Raw genomic sequence first — 21167 nt, 5'->3', positions numbered from 1 at the left:
AATTCATTTTAAATATAATACACTGTACTACAGTACTATATGATGTGGAATAATTTCATGCTACTAAGTAGCTTTTTGGTGTATTCAGTATAATTTATTTCACTGTGAAACTTCCAACCCTGAGGCCGCTTCTTGTACAGTAGGTCCCAAACACAACAAGGCATACGTATTTGATAAATTGCATGAATAATTCTTTATCAGGGCCAGAGGTGGTATTGTCAGTAGTAATTCATGGTAGCTACAGGTGATGTGTCATGGGCCACTACCTGTGTGTGGTGATGTGTAACTATATCCACTACCTGTGTGTGGTGATGTGTAACTATATCCACTACCTGTGTGTGGTGATGTGTAACTATATCCACTACCTGTGTGTGGTGATGTGTAACTATATCCACTACCTGTGTGTGGTGATGTGTAACTATATCCACTACCTGTGTGTGGTGATGTGTAACTATATCCACTACCTGTGTGTGGTGATGTGTCACTATATCCACTACCTGTGTGTGGTGATGTGTCACTATATCCACTACCTGTGTGTGGTGATGTGTCACTATATCCACTACCTGTGTGTGGTGATGTGTAACTATGTCCACTACCTGTGTGTGGTGATGTGTAACTATATCCACTACCTGTGTGTGGTGATGTGTAACTATATCCACTACCTGTGTGTGGTGATGTGTAACTATATCCACTACCTGTGTGTGGTGATGTGTAACTATATCCACTACCTGTGTGTGGTGATGTGTCACTATATCCACTACCTGTGTGTGGTGATGTGTAACTATATCCACTACCTGTGTGTGGTGATGTGTAACTATATCCACTACCTGTGTGTGGTGGTGTGTAACTATATCCACTACCTGTGTGTGGTGATGTGTAACTATATCCACTACCTGTATGTGGTGATGTGTCACTATATCCACTACCTGTGTGTGGTGATGTGTCACTATATCCACTACCTGTATGTGGTGATGTGTCACTATATTCACTACCTATTGTGCATCCTCTATTCAAAGCTAGCTATTAACGGAATTGGAGTAAAATACGTGCATAGTATTTAATTACACTAGGCATTTTCTAAATATAAATACAATTACATTTACTTGTCAGTACAGTATTTTAAATATAAACACTTTTCAAAGTATTTGTGACCAGGCCTGTGAAAACAGGGCATGTGGGCACAAGCTACAGTGCGTCACTCTACAGGTTATATCGCCATGCTGGAACAGAATGTTTGTATTTAGTAACTTGCATCATAAAGCCAATTAAATTCTTACTAGATGCTCAAAATTGCATTGCCATAACATACTGGTACAATAAGTTATGAAAGTTTGAAAGAGTAGGCAAAACTCATGTGCCCACATACCCTATTTTCGCAGGCCCGGTCACATTTACAGTTAAATGGTTTGATTTTCCAAGTGACTCAACTACTTAATTGTTATTATCTACAACTGTATGCATGTTGTCTTTTAATTTACACACATAATGTCGTTTTACTGTAGCCATAGTTACCAGAATTTAATTGGAACCTTCTCCTGTGGTAAGCATGTTGACAGTGAAATTAATTTTCTTAGGCCATCGAGGTGATTGTACTGGACTGCAAGCAATAATGGATGCTGTCTCACCTACCAAATCATTGGAAAATGTCACTTTCTTGGTTGAGGGCTCTGACTATACTCCTGCTTCTCAAATGACATTACTTATGACCGAAGATTCATATGCTTATTTTGGTAAAAGTATTGGAAGTAATTGCAAGAATTTAAATACAATAGGAAGGTACATTCAATCTCTAAACTACAGATACTAACAGCAGTGGGTTAGACCAGTACCCTTTTATAGTAAGCAATAAATGGCTGTCTTGGATAGTCCTACATGCATGGAATCTCAATGAATCAAGACTGAATTATCATTGATGAACTATTACAACTGCCATGGAAGTTCTAAAGATGTCAACAATCACAACACAGTTCCAGTAGAGTAACTCATCTGTCAATCCATGTAGACTTAGTTACAGGCCTCATTGGCCATGAACACTCTATTCTGCACAAACCATGGTTCACCCTGGGTCATTGCAAAGGCTGAGCAAACCAGCTCTGATCCATTGCTTGATACTCATGCAATTCAGGCTCACACCTCCATTGCCCACATGATGCCCTAGATCTCCTGAATACTGTAGGTACATGTTATCTTGCAGTGAATGAGTTTATTTTAGTGATAGGCAATAAAAGGTATCAAAACACATTCATACAAAGTGCACGTGGAAGTGGCTACTTTTGAAAGTTGTTCCAGTGATACATGAATTATATAAGCCGTAGCTGTAAGCCATATTTTATGTAACTGGTACAGGTATAATTCTTTTGTGGCTTTATCTATAAACCGGATCAGAACACCAGTGGAATTCCTACATCAATTGCTTCCCTCATCTGAGTCACTTCAAAAACACCACAAGCATTGAACAGTTAAATTTTTGTAGTAAAGCAATTTCAATGTCCAGTTGTGCCTTATCAAACACCTCACTTAACATGATGCTGTAATTGAGTTATTTGCCAACAAACCAAGTACAAACATAATTTAATTGCATTTTCAAATCACAGGTACAATAGCACATAGCCTAAATGTAATGCTGTAAATTTAGTTATTTAAAGAAATTAAAATCAATTAAACAAACCAAGTACATTTATAATTTAATTACATTTTCAAATCTGTAGCCTAGATACTTGGAGGTAGAGAATTATAGCTTTCCCCAAGGTTTAGTTCTAATTTTATTCTAAAAATAGAGGATTTAGACATACATATGGAATCGCTTGCAAATCCACTACTAAACCTCAGATATTTAATGGTATGGCATTCAAACACATGTAGCAAGGAATACAGACAGCAAAAAAGGAATCATGTATAGATATACGTACACACATTATTTTTCTCTAGTCGTTTTAGTCCTCTGGTATCAGCTGCAGTATCTATAGCCTTAACACAACCTTGTCTCTTCATTAGTTATTTGTCGCTTTATGACATCATACCATTTCTTTCTGACATGTTTGCAACACTTTCTGTTTCTACTGTACAACTACCACACCACCTCCAATGCAGGCATATCCTTGCCTTTACTTGTCAAACAATAAATTTGTCATTGCAACAGCCAGGTTTTATAAGGAACCAGAGTCTCAGATGATAAAAGCTGCAAACAGAAATATGATGATAATACAGTGTTGCTTTATAGTATTGAAAAAAAATAGTACATTTTCATGAAAGTATCAAACTTTGTACTTTTGCTTTCATACAGCACCATGTTAGGGTGTCATTAAAATTCATATGTATATATGTGACCCATTGAGGGGAAACCAGCCATTTGTTTTGCAAAATTCTATTTCACTTTAAAACATATTGAAATAAACTGGGTAAAAATACTCATGCTACATAAAAATTTTATGCATGTTTCAATTGCTTTGTTATGTGTACTGAAACACAGCTCAAATCAATAAAACTTATACACCACCAGAATCTCCTGTTCATTGGGATATCACAGTATGGTGCTTATTTACAATGCAGTAGAAATAAAGTTTACCGTATCATCTAGTTGTTGAAATGGCCTTCTTTATCCACACAGAGACGTACACGGAAAACACTATAACTGACTGATGTGCCACTTAATGGCGAACAGACTGAGCCAAACACCATCTTTGGAGCTTGCTCAGTTGTGAGTCATGATCGGTTAAACAAACACCTGTAATTTATTTTCCGTATTGTTGCTGTACAAATTGAATTTATTCCTGTTCCACCTGTCTGGCACTATAACTCCAAGACTATTCATCATAAAAGACTGAAACTTTGGCTGTCCACTCCTTTGTTACTATAGATAACATATAGTGTAAAAGTAATTCAAGCAATGTGCAAAAACAGCTGGCTTTTGCTAAGTGGGTCACATATTTGACTGGATCTGCGAAAAAGGAGTTTTATAGCCTTTCTAATTGTATATGTACTTGACAATCCATATTTTCATGTGTAAGTATGATGCCAGCCTGAAAATTTGGTCACTTTACACCCTAACATTGTGCTATTTCTGGATGTAAGTTTAAGACAATAGGTTGAACACTTGATGAAATATGAATCGTCAAACTTGGAAAATATAGAAAAGGCTACAAGTTTCCCCTTTTGCAGATTTGGTTACATATAATGTATCACGTGCAAATAATTCCACAAATACAACCAATAGAAAAAGCATCTGGGAAAGTATAAACAAATAATTCTGGAACTTTGGATCTTTGTAGAGATCCCAAGCTTATCAAAGGAGGTATCCAGTAATATTTTAAGAAGAAAAAAGTACTATGCTGTATAAAGTGCAGCATATTATATATTAGCCAAACCTCTTCAAGAATCTTCATAATTATGTATTTTGTTGATTGTAGCTACAATGCGTGCATAATCATTAGTACAATAGTACTGTATATTATGAATGCGGCTTTACATGATTACAGTTTGGCATAACTTAAACGTTTCCAAAAAGTTGCTGTGAAATTTAAAATAGTGGAATTTTCTATTACCTGTGCCTGCCTGACTAACTAATGCGTTTAGACAGGCCTTATTCAATAACAGTTGGCTTGATTTTTCAATCTTTTGTGTCGCTTTAGACCGACAGTTTCCTTTTGCATAGCGCACTACATACAATGCATTCTTCATGGACTTATAAGTGATCCCTACTGTGCTCAAGATACGTATCATAATAGAAATGCACAGTAGGGACATGTACAGTAACGCTTCTTATTGTTTTACTGTGATTTAATACCGTACACTACTCCAGCTTGTTTCAGTATTTTTTTATCGATGCTATGGTCCTAGTTGAAAATTCCAAATTTTGTGTGTCCTTGTCAAAAGCATAAACTAGCCTTCAGCGAAGGTTAAACAAGTAACATTTGAAAATTTACTTGATCATCTGGTGACACCATCAATAGGGCTGGACAATAGCAAAAGTTTCAAAGACAATTAATAGTAATGAAAAATGTAATTGGTAATACAGTATAAATGACAGATCAGTAGTTAGCTGCTTGTACAATTGGTGAACAAAGTTGCTAATTTATTGTTTACACCTAATCATTGCTCCTTTCTTGTGAAAAGATAAGAATATGGTTTGTGAATGGAACAAATTATTGGTCATTTCGAAGTGTCGCACCCATCATGATAGTGTAGAGGCTAAATGTCACGATACAATTTGAAAGTTAATATTGCAATAGTAGATATTTTTCAACTATTTGGCCGGCTCTACTTGTCAACAATCGTTGAAGAACTTAAAATATGTTACTATAGCAACCTGATATGGAGGTATAGTATGCACTAAATGGCTTGCTACACTGGTTTTTTTTATAGTACAAAATTGACAAATATCAGACCATCGTATACGTATTATGTAATGCTTAATAAACTACCCTGAAATTCACTAAATAAATTTGGAAATTTAAGAATCGAAGAAAATAAGTAGTGTATCAAAAGGGAATAACTAAAATGTGGATAAGGAAGGTTGCCTATACCTGTAGATATACTAGTGGACATTAAATTAGGGCGCTCAGTTTTGATTAATTTATTAATCATCGATTACTAACTCAATTAATTGATTAACCTGTATGAATTGAACACCATACTTGAAGGAATGATAGCAGTTGATAGGTAGTTACAATTAGTGGTTTAGCTGGCAACACTAGCAATCTTTGTCAGCACTTACAGGCTGCAATATGTGACCGTCTCAGTGAAAACTCACAAGTACATGTGCATATTGATAAAATCAAATTTAAAAATAATACTTAAAATAACATATACTACAAGAAAGATATGCAAGTTTTTATCAGGCCAGTACTCTAAGAAGGAAGATTCAAATCAATTAAAACTATACACTATCTTATTCACCTACTTACGGAGATCAAAAATCTTTGTTTCATTTCTGTAGTCCCAATGGTTTGCGTGTCATGTGCGTTTGTTTACAATGTGGTTGACGCAAACAAAATAGTCGCCTTTTCTTCGACAAAACTGCCTTCATACACCTATGCACAAGCAACAGCAGGGCTAAAACTATACTTTGGTTGATCTGCCAATCCATGGTGAACATTGTAAGCCAAATCCTAACTTTGTAGACTAATCCAAATGTAAGTTATGGCTGCGAATGTAAGCACCTGTAGTTTATTTTTAGTATAGTCACTGTACAAATCAATTTCCTTGTTTTTCCTACTTTCTAGCCCTGTAATTCCAAAGCTACTCACCACAGAAGACTGAAACTTTGGTGAACCACTCTTTGGACAATGCAGATAATACTGAGAAAAAAAATTTAGAGGTTGTGTGAACTAGACAGGTTTTCGCTGAAATGGTCACGTATGGCACATTTCTGGAATAAGGAGCAGCACAGATTCTGTTGTTGGTGAGGTTATAAAGTGACAAATAATAATCAAACTCTCTGGTAAATTATTTGATGTTACTATGCCAGACAAGTTGGTTGGCGATGAAATATTAGTGGTGACTGAATTAAGCCATACTACTATTTTATTATTAATAAGAGTCAGGCTGGAATAGAATGAGTTATGTGCAAGTGCAGATGAGAACAAGACAAGAAGGTGTAATAAGTTGGTTTTCATTTCTAGCTTCTATATTATTCATGCAGTAACATTAGAGTAGAGAAATAAGCTGCAGGAACAGCACTGTAGCATATTATTATCTAGCTAGATACAATTATGCATTTTTGAAACAGCTTTTAACAAAATGTACATAGAGTCCACTAAGAATGGGTTTGCATTTTACACTAGTTGGGGTGAAATGTGTAGGTGAGTGTAGCCAGCCATCTCTTAAGGCATGGATACACCACTGGAGCCAGCTATAGAGGTGTACTAGTATATAATTTGTAGTATTAAGAAATCAGAATCTATGTATATACAGGTATAACTTTTGGTATAAAGCACAACAATACCTGGTTACCTATGGTGGTGTGGCCTCTATAACACTACCCAGACAATGAATTGGGCGCCATATATATTTAACACATTCTCCCTTCCTAGATTACTCCATGTTTTGATTAATTATCAAGATGGCTGCTATAGAGAGATCACTACTGTTTTCAATAGATTTGGGTATATTTTAACACCACTTAGTATTTCGCACAGTTGTATGGCTTATCATAACTTAGTCCTTTATGGAATAGCATAGACAGCCTTTGTTGTAGTGAGTAAAGAGGCTTTTCATTTAAAATTTTATATTGATGATGTGCATACTACACAATTAATCGATTACAAAATAAAAATCGATTACATTTTTATCCCATCTTTGATATTATTGTGAGAGTCCTACATTATATCCCTTTGTTTTGGCTGTACCGATTACACAGTTACAAAGTACGAGAAGCGTCTCTGCAATCATACAGTCACTACGGAAATTGGGCAATCAGCATAATAGCCAACACATTCACAGGGTGCTATTTCAAATCAAAACACCATGTGTTGCCAGCAAAATCAACTGGAACACAAAGGAGCAAGTCCATAATCTGTTAAATGTGACCGTCTCAGCAAAAACCCGACTTGTTCACATAATAATTTTTTTTTATTTATTCACTCAGCATTATTAGCAGTGTCCAAGGAATGGATCACCAAGTTTCAGCCTTCTGTGGTGTGTAGTTTTGAAATTATAGCACTATCCAGTAGGAAGAGTAACACAATCGATTTGTACAGTGACTATACTGAAAATAAACTACAGGCGCTTACATTCGCAGCCATAACTTCCATTTGGATTAGTCTACAGTGTTGCAATTTGGCTTAAAATGTTCACCATGTATCAGTACATCAGCCAAGGTATAGTGTTAGCCCTGTAGACACTTGCACACATGGATATGAAAGCGGTTTGGTAGAAGAAACAATGACGATCTTGTTTACGTTCACTGCATCGTAAACAAATGCATGTGACACGCATACCATTGAAGATACAGAAATAAAACAAAATTTTTGAACCCTCCATGAGCAGGCGAATAAGATGGTATATAGTTTTAATCGATTTGAGTCTTCCTTCTTTGAATACTGGCCCAATAAAAACTTGCATATTTTTCTTTGTAGCATGTGTAATTTTACGAAATATTTTTAAATTTCGTTTTTCTCAATACGCATGCTTGTGCTAACAAGTTGGATTTTTGCTGAGATGGTCACAAATAGAAGGCTTATAAAATTTCATAGTGGAAGGGTATGAGTCAGAAGACATTTTTGGGCTTGCCCAACCAACCCAATCTTTCATGAAGGCTGGTGATATTTTTGGTAGGAAAATTGATCTTCATAATTTCTAATTTACAGCATTACCGTACTGTATAATAATTACTGTATAGCACCTGTTTATCTGTATAACAATGTATTGAAAAGCATCTTAAGTGTACAGTGGAACTTGTATATTAAGGACACCTTGGGACCAACCAAAAGTGTCCTTTATTGAAGTGCCCTGATTTTCCAGGTCAATTTACATGCTAAGGGATACTTTGGAAGCGTTACCAAGTGTCCAGGTTACAAAGGTGCCCTTATTTTCAAGTGTCCTGATTAATTAACAGGTTCCTAGCTGTTTAGTTTACATATAGGTATTTCATTACAGCAGGGTCAGAATAAAGCAAAGCCCTATAAGAAAATCAGCACCTCAGTGTTAAAAGTTTGAGACCTATTTTAATGACCTCTACTGGAAATGAAGTCACAAACATAAAATAGCCATGGGGACTTTATTTTCGAGTACAGATGCCTACGGAGAATTTTTTTTGTTAGGTCATTAACTGAGAAAAAAATGGAGTTACATGCCAACAGGTATGGTTGCAACACATTACCTTTCCCTTACAAATAGAATTGAGCATTGTAATTATATTGTATTCCATTGTGTTTTAGCAATACTGTTAATACAGAGACTTACGCATAATGCCTGGTATCTACCTTTGTAATTTTCACACAATGCAAGCTTAGCAATTGCATCATATAATTGTACAGACTCATTATCTTCTAATTGGAAGCATTCAACATAATATCAAAGCGCCAGGAATAAGAGTGGGCAAGCAAGTAGCTGATCTCAAACAGAAAAAAAACAAACAAGTGGTGTAACAAATATTAATTTATAAAAGGATATTTTATATAGTAAATTTACCATTAAGAAATTCGTTTACTAGTGAATAAAAAGTGTTTACAGTTGATACACCCTGTAGTCATCTTTGTCACCATTCGTTTTAAATAATGAGAGCTTTACTTTACATCAGACTTAATCGTATGTAATTACAGAGTTGATGTTGAGATACGCACTCATAAAAGCCAGACATTTATGTAGTTCTACCTGGGCACCATACGTTGCAAAGCATTCTGTTAGAATAGTGCTTCCATCGCAGTGCATAGCAATTTTTGAACTATAAAACAATAAATGAATTACAATGAAATCAGTCAATCAAAGTATTCCCTCCTACAAAAGCTGCATTCCAATTACAGAGTTGCCCAGAAACTAGTTTTACAAATTAGAATGACATTGTGTACCTACAAATATCTGTAAGTTTAGTAAAAGACCTATGGAATGCTCATAAACATTGTCATGTACCAGAAAGGCTGAGAAAGCTGTTTTGCTATACAAGTACTAGTGTGGGTGTGGACAAACAAAGAAACAAACACAGACATACTCACACAATACTTTCAGAAAACAATAGAGGGAATGCATGTGTAGAGATGTATTTTTGTAAAATGCTTAACAACCATTGCTTGTCAGACATTTGTGAAGTACGCGAGTGAAGGCTACAACCATTCTCAATGGTTTAGTGTAGAATGGAATAAGTTCACTAGGTTAGTCACTTCTATAAACTATCATTAAAATTGTATGAAGTTAAATGTTTGTTCCTTATCCTACACACTGTAGGTTTTGACAGATTCTCTTATTTGCTAAAGCGTGGTGACCAAGTAAGTGCATTCGCTCCATTGAAAAGTAAACCTCACAAATATCAGACTAGCAACAATTAAGCATTTTTATAATTCGCGCCACAATACTTTTCGCGTGCAAACCCTCTATTCTTGGACCTGGCACTGCCCACAGGAGGTATTATGGCTGTAGAGCTGTGGGCACGCACCTTGTTTAAAAGATTGCCAGTTTATCTGCATGCATGAGCCATCAATACTGAAGTCTCGCTATAATCTTAGATACAATTTTTACCTTCAAAGACTGTGCTTTACGTTTCTAGCTTTCTTATCACATACTACACTGTATGTTTGATCGCGTTTTATCCATGATCCTCATACTTGTCGCGGGTCATTCCGGAGATGGTAGCCGTAGCGGCGTAGGCTGTCCCATGACATTCAAAGAAGACTGACCAGCGCTCGGGTCGCAGTAACTCTGGATTCATCACTGGACGAAGGGTCTGTAACAAACGATTGATAATACCAGCAAAAAGGTATTACAATTACCACACCTTCCACAGCGTTTCGTCTTCACCCTTGACACTAATCGTACACGTGGCCGTCATGCAGTACTCACGTGACAATTCACTAAAATAGTCATGTGATGTGTTATCATTTTTAATACAGTAAACATAATAATTATGATAATACTTTGTATATCTTTATATAGATGACTCGTCTCTGAATGTCTTCAGATCGACTGGACAAGATCCGATCCATGGTGTTTACCAACTAGGGCAGTTACAGCTCAACTTCTTAAGGTTAGTGTCTAGCCCAGATCTAGAGAAGAAAACACACATAGCATTAATTGCAGGCTCGTATAAACTAGCTATATTTACATTTTACAGTACAAGCAGTATATATTGTATGGAATACACAAGCTATAGCTACGTGGGTTCACGCGACATAACTTCATGCACTAATATACGGCTTACCAGGCTGAACCACAGATAGTATATTCTACAGTAGAATATACTATTTATGGTTGAACTCAGTACCCCAGTGTAGGTGTCGCGTTAATTAGAGTTTGTGTCACGTGTTTTAGCTACACTCGTTTTGGCTAAACGCGTAGTGCGCTTCGGCTACACGCGTAGTGCGCTTCAGCTACACGCGTAGTGCACTTTAGCTACACGCGTAATGCGTGTAGCAAGTCACGCATGTAGTTGCGTGTACACGAAGTCAAGCCGCGTGTATGTACAGCAGTTCACGCGTGTGGAAATCACGCGTAACGCGTGCGCTGTGAACTTAATATTGAGCGGTACTGTATGGTATGCAATCTAAGTGTAGTAGTATTAAGACATAAAAGATGTAATTTTTAGGTTGGTAAATTATATTGCAAACCATGTTTCTTTGGTTACATTGCTACTATCAGTACTTTCCTTGTGGCTTGCAAACGATTTGTTTTATGCACATAATTTTATTGAATAAATCACCTGCGTAGTATCAAGATTTCATAATATTATGAACTCTAGCTAGTATCGATATTGTACCACAGATTGTATTACGATACATAATATTTGTATCATACAGTACAGCACGGTAGTACTGTATAATAGGGATCATGGGGTTTCTTGCCCTAAAATGTCACCCAAAAACCAGCCTAATATTAACTTAATGATAGATTGGCAGTATTGGTTAGGTATAGCCAAGCCCAAAAATGTCTTTAGATCAACTCTAACCAACTCAAGTTGCTATACATGAAATTTTAAACATTTCTTATTAAACAGAATTTTCTACTAACTAACTAATTGATTCCTTCGGCCAAGCGGTATTAATTTTTGATAGACGGTACGATATTTGCTTAAAATACCATGGTTTCACGGTTTTTGATGGTATTAACTGATGTTGAACAACATTGATTTTATGCATGTTTACAGCTATATCATCGCTGGTCTGGTTTATCTATGAGAACAATTAGATTATAGGTCTGAAAATGGCTGAAATTTGTGATTCTGTAATAAGAGTAGATACAACTGTAATGCAGTTGCTCTATAGGTTACTGGTTTCCATGAATCACATAATAGCCAGCAAGCTATATCCAGCAGCCAGTCAACAAAGTAGGTAAATGACCAAATAGACATCTAGGCATTTATTTCTTAAAATCCATTCTTGAACCAGCTGAAAAATCTTGTTGCTCCTTGTAGCAGCTGCTCTTGACATCTCTTTGGAAAGTCATTTGTTGTAGTTAGCCTTATTCTACAAATTGCAATATTGTAATCTCTACCACCCCTTGTATCCAGTTAAGTAGCCCCCCCACCAGGGCCTTTATTTAGGACCCGGCGTATAGTACAGTAGCTGCTACATGATGTTTTCTTGCACTTTTGCCACTTGTTTTTGCAGCTGTTACAAGCTGTTTTATTGTTCTTTGCCGCTTACAGAACTGCTTACTACATAAAAGCATAAATACCGTGGTACAAACCACTGGTATTGGCAAGCTTATTTGTTTACACCACGGTTTAATTAAAATACTATTATACAGCTCAGCACTACGACCAAGCATAATTCGGCTTTGAATAAGGCTACAGGCTTGCTTTCTTCACTGTTCAGCGTCGCTTTGTCCCTAGATGTGCCTTTTCACCAACCACAGCAGTTACAATGCATGCATCATTGTGCTACCTTTCCCTCTTTTGTGTCCTGTTCCTTTCTCGTGTAGGCACCAATTTGCGGTATGTCCATCATGGCTTCAGTGCAAGACTTTAGTGACTGCCTTGATTACAGAGGCACTTCTCACACTATTCTTTGCTTGGAATGCTATGTAACATGTTCTATATCACTGAAAATGAAGCGCATTGGCAAATTCGCTTTTCAATCTTGATAGCATATAGGGGTGTGCATTTAAATGAGCGACTTTTCTGTATTTTCTGTAGTGGCTGGATTGATTGCAGAGGTGCTTTTTACTCAATTCATTATGCTGTACAATGGGCTGAACATAGCTGAATACGAAGCATACTGGCTTATCAACTTTCCACTAGTTAATGATTGGGGTGCGCAATCAGACTAAATATGTTTTTAAAAACGGTATGTGCGGGTTCACCAATTATTATGTTTAAAAAAAAGTAAACAAACAAGAATAAGGAAAAATTAGTAATTTTACAATCTATTAGGGATCATAGTAATAAGAAGTAAAGAAACAAGGGTGGTCGCATACACCTGCAGATATACTAGTGGATATTTAATCCCTAATTTGGTCTGTATCCCTGCCTATAGACTGAATTAGGGAATGTCCACTAGGTGTATTGTTGTTCACAGATCATTAAAGTGAAATCAAACTTTGAATCTGTAGTGTTAGTGGTTGTTGAGTTTAGAGTTGCACCGATATGCATTTTTTCACATTTGCCGATACCGATTATTTGCCTATTCCTGTAACCGATATGCCGATATTTACCGATATTCTTCATTTCTTCAGAACAGAGGAGGAGGAGCAGAAAATCACCTAAAGTTTATGCGTATAAACTGCATTTGTAATGATAATGTAATCAATGTAATTAATTACGTGGGCGGCCGACTTTTACAATGTTTTACACAGTTTTGCTACTATCTCCTTTCATGGAAAAGGAAGCCAAGTAGTTATAAAACAGCTAATCAAACAGTGTTTTAGTGGGACTACAGACTCTTTGTGAAGAGTGATCAACTAATTGCGTGGGCGGCCGATAAATATACACAGCCTACTATAGCCTTGCAACCACATTTGTGCAAACAAACAAACTCAAATAGTTACAAAACAGTTACAACAAACCACTTACTGCTACATTCACCACCTTCTTTACTTTCACCTGTTCATTGTCGTCAACTTAACGATTGATTGTGGGTTTCGGTTAACCGGCAAGTTATTCCGCTTCGTAGCCGATACCGATACTTGTAAAATTAGCTAATATCGGTTGTTACCGATAATTCAACCGATTATCGGTGCAACTCTAGTTGAGTTATGTTGGGCAGCTAGTTAATCAATAGAAATTTCCATTGAAAGGAAAAAATTATTTTTGGAGTAACCTATTGAAAACAGTTTTAGCTTGATCCTACCTACAATTCTGCCAAAGCACCGTGAAAACTGGTTTCTGGTTAATAGAACTAATCGAGGTGCTAAACAACATGATTAGTACTATAATACAGAACGGTATGATGATGATGAGTACTCTTACTTAAAAGTGATATACCCACGTGAATGTAACCTGCAGAGTTAGCTAGTAGTGAAGCACTGATATGGGATTTTGCCAATATCTGATTGGCTAATATTGAAGTTTATATACTAACCAATGCCAAGAGTATATAATGGGGAGGGAGAGTTCGAACTACACTATACCATGTGAAAAATGAGCCTGTAGGTCCTATGGCATTGTTCAAACAACGTGGTGATTTGTGTTGATCAGTAAGTAGCTAGCTAATTATAAATGTGGTGGGTGCGACACTGCTGAGTGAAAGGAATAGTGTACTAGACACATCACACAGAAGGAACTCGGCACAAACAGAAAGATATAGGCAGCTAACCTGATGAAGCATATTTATAAATATCGGCTGCCCACACAATTAAAAATTATCGGAAATCAAACCGAAATTACCTTATTATCGTATTGATATCGTATCGAAATGGAAATCCTGATATCGCACACCACTACCTGCTAGCAAAAGTGACATGTCTAGATAGAGGTTCAACCATTGTGATCCCGTTTGGACCACTTATAGTAACATGTTAAATTTGGGCAATCAACAGTGGTCAGGTTTATAAGAAGAACCGGAGGTATGCGAGTTATTTTACGGGCTCATTTTTCACAGCCTATAGTGCAGTCCGATACTCCCCTTCCCCATTATACTCTTGCCAATACCAATAACTAATCCGATGTTTATGTTCCACTTGGTAAATATAAAATTCTCATTTTTTAAACTATTAAATTGGTCTAATTTTTTATTACAAAAAACTAGTGTATTTAAAAATTATTAAAGAAAGTAGGGATCTAAGCAAGTAGTGAAACAAGTGACTGATAACTATACTGGTATTACAACATAGCCCTGTGGGAAAATCCCTACATTGGCATTGAACCTATATGCCAATGTAGGAATTTTCCAATAGGGCTATGTTGTAATACCAGTATACTGTAGGTTCAATACCAATGTAGAGATTTTCCCACAGGGCTACGTTGTAATACCATTATAGCTATGTCACTTGTATCAGAACCCCAAAAGGCACATCCCACCGGTAAGTTCATTATTATGGCAAAATTTGGTTGCTGTTCACTGCGTCGTTTAGTCTCTAGCCTTGCAACTGTGGTCAGCAGTTAGTGAGTGAGCCAGTGAGGCAGATCAAATTAAGGGTTTTGGTAATTTTTAAAAAATTCTATATTTGGCCTTTTGTAACTGTTTAATTGTTTCAAATGCTATCTCTGGCTTTGGTTACAGTAAGACTATTCTGTAAAGGCACTTTTCAATGCTTAAGATGTTTGGAAGATGCTTTTTAAGGGTGGCCATTTTGGGGGAGCGTGCGTCACTTTAGGGGTGATCCCTACTAAACAGTACCGAACTGTTTGATCTCAGCAGGGTCAATAAATTCAGGAGCTTAAAATGTTTTTAGTGCTTATAGACTTCTGTTAAAAAAATTAATTGGTCAAGTATCGGTTAATAATTGCTGTATACTGCAGAAATTTTGCCGATTAACTAATTTCGGATTAATTCACCAGTTATCCGTGCATCACAATCAAGGTAAAAGATGTCTAAGCTACATAATTATCATTTGGTCCTTCGTTCCTGAGTCCACTGTTTATTCCTGTCCTTGCGATCCATACTATGTATGTAGTACTACTTTACTAAATGATATCAATTTTCACAAAAATTAATATAGCTTTTGATATTAAGTTGTATATTTGAAGCACCCAGACAATTAATGCTGTTATCTAAATGTGTACTAGGTTTTTAGATGCAAATTTTTTGTGCATAGATGCTTTCTAATCTGCAAGTGCTGAAAGAAATGTTTTCTTCAGTATCAGAAGAAGTCCTCATGACAGCGCTTAAAGATCATGATATCAATGAAGCTATTGATAGCTTGCTGCTAATAGGTTCTGGTACACCACTGTCCGTAGCTCGAAGAACTGATAATAAGACCATGGTATGACTGTATACTATAGCTGTTTGTTGTCTTGGTTGTATATATATATACTTGACTGATTGTTGCAATAATTGTACCAGCATGCTTTATTCAGTTATTTTGTCTCCTTTAGAGACGTGAATCTTTCACTTGCAATGTGGCTGCACAAAGCACTTACAGTGGTGATCTTCAAGTTAGAGGCAGTTCTGTTTTGAACCCAATCATAGTGGAGAAGGACCACCAAGAATCTTCTACTGTACAAGGCCCAGCCTCGCTGTATTCATTATTGACTCTACATCAGTCGAAAGTTATTGATCAGACAGCAGAACACATGCTGCATATAGACAGATCAACACCTGACAAACTCTGGCAAGGTGTACTAGGATTTTACAAGAGTGCAATGTTAAAACCGTACAAATTGCATCAAGAACTAGTAGTGCAGTTTATATCCACAGGTGAAGTTGGGGCAGATTCTGGTGCTTTAAAGAGAGAGTTTTTTGAAGATGCTTTAGTTGAGGCCAACAACAGGTTATTTGAAGGGGATGAAAACAGGAGAATAATAAAAAAAGATTATGGCCTAGAATTCATGTGCGAAATTGGAGGAATGCTTGTAGCTCATTCAATCATGCAGGAAGGACCAGCTTTTGCATGTTTGAGCCAATGCATGTTCCAATATATTTCCAATGATGATTGCTACCCAGAGCTGGAGGATATACCATTGAATGTGACCACACATGTATTGATAACTTACATTGAAAAGGTAAAAGAAATAGTTATAGTTTCTCTATATATACATTGTTTTCGTACTTATATCAGTGGCTACAATATATCATACAGTACAGGTTATAGATGCAACAATATATCGATATATCGCGTATCGTATCGGTTTAAGGGTGCTCTGTATAGGTCATGTACGGCTCCTATGAAATTACCATAACTCACAAATGGTTTGGGCAACTATACTGTACTTTCTTACTGGATATAAGCTAACACTAGAGCACACTTTATTCCAAACCCAACTGCTAATTTGCTGTAGAATGCAAGTTATAGTTTTCCCTTTAAACTAGAACTAGTCTTACAGTTTACACACGAGAGCCTTGTTACTTTCATGATACACTATACAAAACAGTACAAACTATTGTACGTTTTTATTTTTGTCTATTAGATTCTCATTCGTCAGATACTCAACTTCTGGTTAACTTCCGGTTTGACACTGCCACCAATCTTTCTTTTCACTTCCATGCTATTTGTCACCTGAAGTTACTATCAACAAACTGCAAGCACTTTTTTTTAGCAAAATTACTACAGTAACTCATCCAAAATTGTAATGCCTTTTGGGTGAAAAATGACAGACTATATAGTTCTATTTTAAACATAAGAGTGTAGAATAGCAAGGGGCGTGCCTGTTGCCTAACACACAGGTGCTAAAAATTTAGTAATAAGCCACAGACTAATTAACAACCATAATATTTCTATCAGTGTAAAAGATAACCTGTTTTGCAATGTGACTTGGGAAGCCTTATGCAAACTGTACAGAGCACCCTGAAGAAAATTTTGCTGTATCGATACTAAGTCATTCTGTATTGATATATCATGTATCATGATATATCAACATATTGTGGTTTGTTAACATGGCTGACAATCAAATTATTTACATTGTGGTTAAACTGAATGGTATATTGTGCTTCTAGAAGTCACTTATTTCTCTTTAAAAACAAGAAGTCACTTATTTCTCTTGCACCATTGTTTAGACTCCATTTTGTATCGTGCAATATATCACTATCGTGATACAGCAGAGGCAATACATCAATTCATCTACACACTATCGTTACAACTCCAGTACGGGTAGTACAGTACAGTAGGGATGATGGAGATGTATGTTTTCTTGCCCAAACACCAGCCTCACATTTTCTACGTAACCTGCTTGGCAGTATTGGTTAGGCATAGACAAGCCCAAATATGTCTTCAGATCACCCCTAAACCCTTCCTTCCTAAAAAATTCTAACTGACCAATGCCTTCAGCCAAGCATAACTCAAGGGATACAGACTTCACTTTTGCACTGTTCAATGTCACTTTGTCCCAATACATGCTTTTTCGCTAACTGCAGCAGCTACAGCACATTCATTACAGGCTTACCTTTGTCCTAAGTTTTGTGTCCCATCTCAAGGGCAGCGGAGCAGGCAAGTTAGTGAGTTAGTGAAGGGGGGGAGCAACTTTGGTAATGAAAGTTGAAAGCACAAAACAACAATGCATGCCATTTTAGGGGTCTACTCAATTTTATCTGTAGTAGCACAGTGAAATAGCCTAAAATACAATCTAGAAAGCTTCTAAAATTCAAAACATTCCTTGGACAATGTCCCCAGCTATACACAGGGGTGGATCCAGAGTTTCAGAAAGGGGGAGGCACAATTAGAAATACATACATGATAAGGCTATACCTATTTGAAAAGCTGTTGCTCAGATTTTTCTAGAGTGAAATGGTCGAAGGCTATACCTATTTGAAAAGCTGTTGCTCAGATTTTTCTAGAGTGAAATGGTCGGTTGGTAGCCAAAAAAAAAAAGAAAACAAAAAGTTATGCTATCTTATCATAGCCATGTATTGAATTATAGCTTAAACATCACATCAGCAGATGAATGAGTGCATTTTACATGTGAGCTCAATCCTACAATAATTATGGCATAGCTAAAATTTCTCATGGCAGTTGTTCCATATCTTAGCTGCAATCCTATATTTATCACTATTGGAAATGTATCAGTACACTAACTATAGTTGTCTTCACTTTGCTAATGCAGATAAACATGTGTCTGCTGCAAAACCATGAAGTAAGAATCACGTGATTTTTTCTCTTTACTTATTTTGCCTGCAAAAATTGAGTTAGTTGGATCCGAGCAACAACTTTTCAAATAGGTATGGCCTAACTAGACATAGTAAATACAATTGTCATGCATGCAAAACACACTAAAATTTGGGGGCCCCCTTCCCAAAAAAAATTTTTTTTTTTGAAATTTAACAGTTGTAAGAATAAATTTTGGGGTAGTTTAACTAAGTAGTGCTCAACCTATAAAAATTTAATATTAAGCAAAAACCATTAGGTAATAATATTATATATAGCTATTACATATTTCAAGACCTATTTGCAGCAAATACCTTTCAAACTATTCAAAGAATCTTTTTTTTGTTTTGGCTTTGGACCTTCAGCAATTCAAATTCCATATTATTTGTCGGTGGGCATTAATTAGAGTAACAAGCAAAAAAGTCTTTCTTTCCGCTGTTGATTGAGGATGATTTCAAGGTTATATAGCTATGCAAACTGAATAAAGCTCATGTGCATCCAGCATATAGTTATGCTGTGTGATTGTGTGTGTGAGAAAAGAAATGGGGGGGGGGGCACATTCCCCCTGCGCTCCTCTCAAGATCAGCCCCTGATACTTGCAGTCATAAAATAATGACTTTTATTAGAGTAAGTGACTGTTTTATTGGAGTATCTCCATCTTCTATTACACGCATCAGCCAAAAAAGTGTGTGTGTGGAGGGAGGGGGGGGGGGGGGGGTGACCTGGACCCCTGTCTCCACCACCTATATCCCATCTCTTTCTTTACTTCTACGTAGGTGTTGATTTGTGCAATGGGTGCATGCTAGCTTTGATAGATTGCAGAAATGCTGGCACTCAGTAACACTGTATAACCAGTGGATAATTGGATATAGCTGAAACTGAAGCGGAATCGCCTATCTTGTATTGCAGTGATTGCTAGTTGGGGCACACATTTATTCATATCCATAATGGGTAGACTGGTCGGCAAAGATGCTTCTTGTACTGTTTTTCATCGTTCATGTTAAAGAACATGTATGGAGGCCATTCTGTAACTGAATGACCTTGTGACCCTACCATTTAAAACACACATGTGTCAACTACTCATGTGCAGCACACGACCATTCTATATTCCAGTAATCATTAGTAGGGCATGCATTTGCTAAGTGTTAATCTATCCTTTGATGTGTTATAGCAATGGTCCACATAGACAATATTATGTTGTTACAAAAAAAATTCACATTAGAGTAGGGATGATAGATACAAAAAGCAATGAACAAGGGAGGTGATCTATACCTGCGCACAGTTATACTAGTGGACATTTGGTCATCATTATGTATACTGTACAGGCTGTACATCTGACTGAAATGCAAATTAAATGTCCAATAATAGTATAGGTGCAGGTGTAGACCACCTCCCCTATTTTTATTCCTATCATCGATCTCTACTCTAATGTGAAAATTCTAAATTTAATCACATTTCTATATTAAAACAATGCCGTTTTGTAGATGGCTATACTGTTTAACTCTTATATGTTTTACATCTTATATAGCTCAACAATGCAACTGATGAAGATGAGATTGATGCTATCTTAGATAACCCAGCCTACGATTACATACTAAAGGCTTGTAGATGGGGTATGACAAAGACCATCATGAAAGAAAACAAAAGTCTTTTCCTGCAACAGCTTTTGTATGAAGAAGTAATTGAAAAGCGAGAACATAATTTAAAAGCATTTTTGAAGGGCTTAAATTGCCTGAATATTGGTGATTTGATCAAAGGACATTCAAGCCTGACAAGTGCCTTGTTTGTTGCCCCAGCAGACCCCACTTTCACTTCTGAAGTTTTCTTTAAGTTGGTGTCGTCACAAAAGCCAGTGGTTGAAGATTGGGCCAAGGCTTTTGATTACTTTAAAGAGTATGTGATTTATCTTGAAGGTACATAAATGTGTAAAGTACAAGTGTAAGAAAAAATAGGAATTTTCTGTATGAGTAGGGACTACAAGCTGCTGCAAAGACAAACACAGCTGAGTACATGCATTTTATCCCTACTTTAGACAAAATTCCTAATTTTTTTCTTATGGTTGTTTGTGTACTATTTTGTAAACATACATGTATTCATCTGAATTATATAATAATAATTTTGATGTGCTGCTGGTGGGATATACATATCCTATGGGTGCCACCCAGGAAAATTGAGTTTTGTGCCCATGCGGAACACTTAGAAGTCATATGAAAGAAATTTTTAACACAACTAATCAGTGTATATGTTGACTGGGCTACGGAAATGGACTTGTATTCTATTATTTTAAGGCACACTTGTTCAGCCCACTGCTAGAAACAACCAGAAACATAGAATCTAACACTTAC

At 36.5% G+C, this 21167-nt stretch overlaps 1 protein-coding gene across 1 annotated transcript in view; it reads left to right on the top strand.

The window, feature by feature from the left end:
• The window catches only part of LOC136262768 (uncharacterized), a 51651-nt gene that overhangs the window by 29063 nt on the left and 1421 nt on the right, over positions 1-21167 (top strand). Inside the window, exons 4-6 of the mRNA XM_066057169.1 lie at positions 15841-16008; positions 16121-16747; positions 20351-20735. Coding sequence (XP_065913241.1) covers positions 15841-16008; positions 16121-16747; positions 20351-20735 — 1180 coding nt within the window. The remainder of the gene's footprint in view (positions 1-15840; positions 16009-16120; positions 16748-20350; positions 20736-21167) is intronic.

Source organism: Dysidea avara, chromosome 1 (genome assembly GCF_963678975.1).
Source record: "Dysidea avara chromosome 1, odDysAvar1.4, whole genome shotgun sequence".
Lineage (NCBI taxonomy): Eukaryota > Metazoa > Porifera > Demospongiae > Dictyoceratida > Dysideidae > Dysidea > Dysidea avara.
The sequence above is the reverse complement of the archived record's forward strand: the minus strand, read 5'-3'. Positions and strand labels throughout refer to the sequence as shown.